Raw genomic sequence first — 6,320 nt, forward strand, 5'->3', positions numbered from 1 at the left:
GAAGCATCACTAAACATCATATTACTAAAGTGATTATTACTCAGATAGCAGCACGCAAAAAACAATTCAAAAAAAAGAAGCAAGTCTCCTCTCCTAAAGGCACCGCCATAGCAATTAACTAATGTCTAATTGCATCTTAAAACACAGTGATATTTCAGAACAATACCTGTGTTTCATACCTCTAGGGAAGACTGGCATATTCACAAATGTCTCTTACTTGTGTTGATCAATGGGCATTTTTGCACCCACCTGGTAGGCATTTTTGCACAAACACAAAGTTATAATTATTCCACCATGTACAGTACTATACCATGAGATCCACCTACAATGCAGCAAGTCTATTTATTGATATAGACCATATCAATCCCAGCCATAGTGTCCTCTGGGGTATCAGACACTGGTCACTCAGACTGTTATTCATCACACAAAAAAGATAAACCTGTCCTTTTCTAAACCGTTCACTTGACTAATTTTAAATTATTTCGCTCATACCAATTTATGCCATAACTCTCCTGTGAACACCACACAGTTTTACACCTTCAGCAAACTAAAACTATGTTTCCTCACAACCATGATCCTTCCTCTAAGACAATGCCCTCTTGTTCTGGAACAGCCACTTTTACAGCATGACTGCTAGCACCACACTTGGGGACGTTAGGTACTAAGTAGTAAAAAAAAAACATTCACACTTGCTGATTCAGTACCACACATGAGCATGACTGACTTCTGAGAGCAAAATTATTTTTTTTGTCCACATACTGTATATAATAATAACCACTGATCCCATTTCAATAACTGGTTAGTCCAATACAGTGGCACAGTGAGCCATAGTGAGACTAATCCAGCATGAGGCAGGATACACACTGGACAGGAAGAAATATAGATTTATTAATATTTAACTTATTAGCATTGCTGCTACTCTGTGTTGGACTGGCACCTACCCAGAGTAAAGTCCCGCCTTTCCTCCTCTATCGGGGTCCTTAAATCTTTGGCAGAAATAAGCTGCTTTCTGACAATGGAAGGGGGAAATATTTATCTCAACATTTCCAGGACCAAGACAACAGTACAACTCCTTACTCTGACATCTTAAAAACGTGATATTTTAATAAAGTAGTAGGTAATGAAGCAAACAATGCTACATGGTTACAATAAAAATTTACATTGTAGTTTATGCTTTAATTGATAACAAACCTGACAGCACACCACAGATTAGTAGAGCATACGTCAAACCACAATGATTAACAACCTTTATTTAGCCTAAAGTAAGACATCACACTCTGACCTTATTTGCTATTTTTGGATACAACAGTTTGGTGTCCCTAACACTATGGGCCTCATTGTTCTACACTGTTCAATCGAACATGTGTTTAGATTTTTTTAAAGCCAGACTGTGTCAGGAACAAAAGGGTTATTATTTGAAGTTAAAAAAGTCAGTGTAGTTTATTTTCCTATATCTTTTTTATATCCACATAAACATTTTTATTCCAAGCCAAACTCTTTAATTTGATAACTTATTTTACAATTTGTTCAGATATTCACCGGATAAATAACAGTTCCCGAATTACATGACAAATAGTTTAAATCCAAGTGTATCATCTTTTGTTACTATCTTCTGGGTCTACTGGGTGGGGGGGATCTTTATGCCTAATACTAATAAGAGGGAAAAATATTCTCGTTTTATAAGTAATGTATGCTTGTGACACTCAACATGACTAACCCTGTGAATTGTGCATTAATTTCACATTTGGTACATAACAACTGTTAATAGGTCTTGGACGTTCAAAGCCATCATCCTAAACTTAAATATTTATAAAGATCATATATATTACATTTAACATAATTCGGTGATTGAATTGTACTTGTTAAGAAATGTCTCCTAACAACTAAAATACGTTATAAATATTTTAAGAGGAAATATTTGTTATCATCCGCTGTCCCCGGCCCTAGATAGAATAGATTTTCACTAGTTTCAAGCAATGAATCAATATGTGCCCTCCACACCATAGTAACAGTAAGAAGCAGGAAACAGCAAGTACTTTTTTTTAGGGCTCCTGTTATGCTACTTAATAAGACAACGATTACCAATCCTCAAAATTGACACAGTGTATATCATTAATGAAATACATCCTTGAGCTAGAACACGTCTAGTGTGGTTAGAAATGCGACAAAGTAACAAAGGAAAGCAACCGAAGGTGTTGGCTCTGACACTGCATTCAAACGCGCGTACATAATAAGACATCTATTTAAAATAATTATTTTACGGAAATAGCAATCATCGTCATATCAAAACAGACTGCACTAAGCGCAACGTTAGATGTATCATTATTCTTTTGCTTTGTTGTTTACTGAACAACACTGAGACGCCACAATCTGTGGCATCGTGTTACGCCACGATTTCACCCAATCCGACCAATAAATTGTAACATGTCGTGACCGAACAACGCAGACACTCCTTTAAAAATCAAACCTTGTCAAACCTGTTGCTCAATTCTTTTAATTTAATTGCATAAAAGAAAAAAACTTTCTTACCCAGCACGGAAATCGGAGCAAAGTTTCATTAACACTGAGATTGCTTCGGATTCAGAGGTTTTACTCCCTTGCACCTGCTGAGCGCTTTAAAATAAATATCCCGAAAACGAAGATTTATCGGGACAAAAAAATAAACATTTGACCTTACAAATGCAATCTCCCCATTAGGTATCCAAAAATGATGTTTGAACAGTTCCTTGCCTTGGTTCTTTTGTATTACTGACAATCCCCTCCGTGAAAAACCCGTCTCAGTTTCTCTTGTTGATTTTCAGTGAAGCACACAAGGACCAGACCAGGAAATTTCGTCAATGTCAGCGACTACATCCTTAAAGGGGCCGAATTTCGTGTTACTACATCCTCCAAGCACAGGGGGTCTCAAACCACCATATGTGTACATAGAATTAACATAAAACCTGTGCCTTTTATTAGGGAGTGTTATTTTTAAAATAAGATAAATATTTTTTTCAAAATATGAATTACAAAAACATAAGGATAACGTTTTAATTGCAGCCACCCATTGCCTTCCAACGAGCCAAGAGTAATCGGTAACATCTACATTTCTTTAACAGGCATACACCTATCTTGTCATACAAAAATCTAAATAAATGTTTGTTTTTTCAACCACGGGATGAATGGAAAGTGAAAGGCACAAGTCAAAGACCCGTTTCTTACTGCTACAAGCATGAGAAGAAAGAAACAGCACTGGAATTAGTGAAGTAACACAACAATGGATGTCAGACGGACTTTCAGTGCTCAATGTCTTCAGTTAAAAGGCTGTCTTACATACATTACATGTGTTTCATCTACTGTACATCTTATGTTGTGTTTCTTATTTTCACAGTGTGGGGAAATATACATGTAAAATACATAATATACTTATACAATGTATCTACACTGTATACAGTGGTATGAAAAAGTGTTTACCCCCTTCTTCTTTTTTTGCATGTTTGTCACACTGATATTTTTCAGATTATAAACAAATTGAAATATTAGACAAAGATAACACAAGTAAACACAAAATGCAGTTTTTAAATGAAGGTTTTTATTATTAAGGGAAAACAAAATCCAAACCTACCTGTGAAAAAGTGATTGCCCCCTAAACCTAATAACTGGTTGGGCCACCCTTAGCAGCAACAACTGCAATCAAGTGTTTGCGATAACTGGCAATGAGTCTTTTACAGCGCTGTGGAGGTATTTTGGCCCACTCATCTTTGCAGAATTGTTGTAATTCAGCCACATTGGAGGGTTTTCGAGCCTTAACCGCTTTTTTAAGGTAATGCCACAACATCTCAATCGGATTCAGGTCAGGACTTTGACTAGGCCACTCCAAAGTCTTCATTTTGTTTTTCTTAAGCCATTCAGAGGTGGACTTGCTGGTGTGTTTTGGATCATTGTCCTGCTGCAGAACCCAAGTACGCTTCAGCTTGAGGTCACAAACAGATGGCCGGACATTCTCCTTGTTACTTTTACACCAGATGTAATGGGACACACACCTTCCAAAAAGTTCAACTTTTGTCTCGTCAGTCCACAGAGTACTTTCCCAAAAGTCTTGGGGATCATCAAAATGCTTTCTGGCAAAACTGAGACGAGCCTTTATATTCTTTTTTCTCAGCAGTGGTTTTCGTCTTGGAACTCTGCCATGCAGGCCATTTTTGCCCAGTCTCTTTCTTATGGTGGAGTCATGAACACTGACCTTAACTGAGGCAAGTGAAGCCTGCAGTTCTTTGGATGTTGTTGTGAGTTTTTTTGTGACCTCTTGGATGAGTCGTCGCTGCGCTCTTGGGGTAATTTCGGTTGGCCAGCCACTCCTGGGAAGGTTTACCACTGTTCCATGTTTTCGCCATTTGTGGATAATGGCTCTCACTGTGGTTCGCTGGAGTCCCAAAGCTTTAGAAATGGCTTTATAACCTTTTCCAGACTGATAAATCTCAATTATTCTTTCTCATTTGTTCCTGAATTTCTTTGGATCGCAGCTTGATGTCTAGCTTTTGAGGATCTTTTGGCAGGCAGGTCCTATTTAAGTGATTTCTTGCTTGAGAACAGGTGTGGCAGTAATCAGGCCTGGGTGTGGCTAGAGAAATTGAACTCAGCTTTCCAAAGATGTGATAAACCACAGTTGATTTATGTTTTAACAGCAATCACTTTTTCACACAGGGCCATGTAGGTTTGGATTTTTTTTTCCCTCAATAAAAAAAACCTTCATTTAAAAACTGCATTTTGTGTTTACTTGTGTTATCTTTGTCTAATATTTCAATTTGTTTGATGATCTGAAACATTTCAGTGTGACAAACATGCAAAAAAATAAGAAATCAGGAAAGGGGCAAACACTTTTTCACACCACTGTATATAGTAAATAGTTTCACATTCCAAAAGATTGATATTCACCTTCGTTAAGAACATACTGTAAGAAACGTTAGCAATGAAAGGACACCATTCGGCCCGTCTGTCTCTTAGCTTCTAGTAGATCACGTCCGAGCATTGTTATTCCATCAGTTTCAAGATTAACAAAGAGCAATAAAGGGTAGTTCTTACAAGTTACTGCTCCAAAGCAAATTTTCTGAAAGCAATATTAAAAGACAATCTGGCAAAATGTAGATTTGGAAATACAAAATATAACTAAAGACTACTTAAAACATCTTTTTAAAATCCCCTAACTGTACCAGTTATTTTAAAAAAATCCAAATATTATTTTTGGACAGATATGGCAATATTTTTCATACCAGATGAATGCTTGTTTTGTAAAATACTTTATCTTGGTAAAGCATTATAACCATTGAAAATGAAGTAAATTTGCTATCTATTTAAAATTATAGTCAGCACAGTCATTTAAATAAATTAATGAAAAGAAAGAAAACACAAAGTTTCGGCCATGGACCCTTCGTCAGGTGTGAGTAACATTGTGTTTTCTTTCTTCTCTTTTCAGCATAGAATAAACCTATTACTTGTTCATATACAGTGCCTTGCGAAAGTATTCGGCCCCCTTGAACTTTTCAACCTTTTGCCACATTTCAGGCTTCAAACATAAAGATATAATTTTTTTATTTTATGTGAAGAATCACCAACAAGTGGGACACAATTGTGAAGTGGAACGAAATCTATTGGATTTTTGAAACTTTTTTAACTAATAAAAAAATGAAAAGTGGGGCGTGCAAAATTATTCGGCCCCTTTACTTTCAGTGCAGCAAACTCACTCCAGAAGTTCAGCGAGGATCTCTGAATGATCCAATGTTGTCCTAAATGACTGATGGTGATAAATAGAATCCACCTGTGTGTAATCAAGTCTCTGTATAAATGCACCTGCTCTGTGATAGTCTCAAGGTTCTGTTGAAAGCGCAGAGAGCATCATGAAGACCAAGGAACACACCAGGCAGGTCCGTAATACTGTTGTGGAGAAGTTTAAAGCCGGATTTGGATACAAAAAGATTTCCCAAGCTTCAAACATCCCAAGGAGCACTGTGCAAGCGATCATCTTGAAATGGAAGGAGTATCAGACCACTGCAAATCTACCAAGACCTGGCCGTCCCTCTAAACTTTCAGCTCAGACAAGGAGAAGACTGATCAGAGATGCAGCCAAGAGGCCCATGATCACTCTGGATGAACTGCAGAGAACTACAGCTGAGGTGGGAGAGTCTGTCCATAGGACAACAATCAGTCTTACACTGCACAAATCTGGCCTTTATGGAAGAGTGGCAAGAAGAAAGCCATTTCTCAAAGATATCCATAAAAAGTCTCGTCTAAAGTTTGCCACAAGCCACCTGGGAGACACCCCAAACATGTGGAAGAAGGTGCTC

At 37.4% G+C, this 6,320-nt stretch overlaps 1 protein-coding gene across 3 annotated transcripts in view; it reads right to left on the reverse strand.

The window, feature by feature from the left end:
- gramd4a (GRAM domain containing 4a) overlaps positions 1-2,855 on the reverse strand; it is a 77,435-nt gene extending 74,580 nt beyond the window's left edge. Inside the window, exon 1 of one of the 3 annotated variants that reach the window (XM_088645049.1) lies at positions 2,731-2,855. Coding sequence is in view for 2 of the 3 variants with exons in the window: in XM_088645047.1 (XP_088501173.1) it covers positions 2,530-2,558 (29 nt within the window). In the remaining variant the exon portion in view is untranslated. Of the gene's footprint in view, positions 1-2,529 lie in introns of all 3 variants that reach the window. The other 2 variants (XM_088645047.1, XM_088645048.1) reach the window with 2 other exon arrangements.
- Between the last annotated feature and the right edge of the window lie 3,465 nt (positions 2,856-6,320).

The sequence above is a fragment of the Lepisosteus platostomus genome, chromosome 9 (genome assembly GCF_059453375.1).
Source record: "Lepisosteus platostomus isolate fLepPlt1 chromosome 9, fLepPlt1.hap1, whole genome shotgun sequence".
In the NCBI taxonomy this organism is placed as follows: Eukaryota; Metazoa; Chordata; class Actinopteri; order Semionotiformes; family Lepisosteidae; genus Lepisosteus; species Lepisosteus platostomus.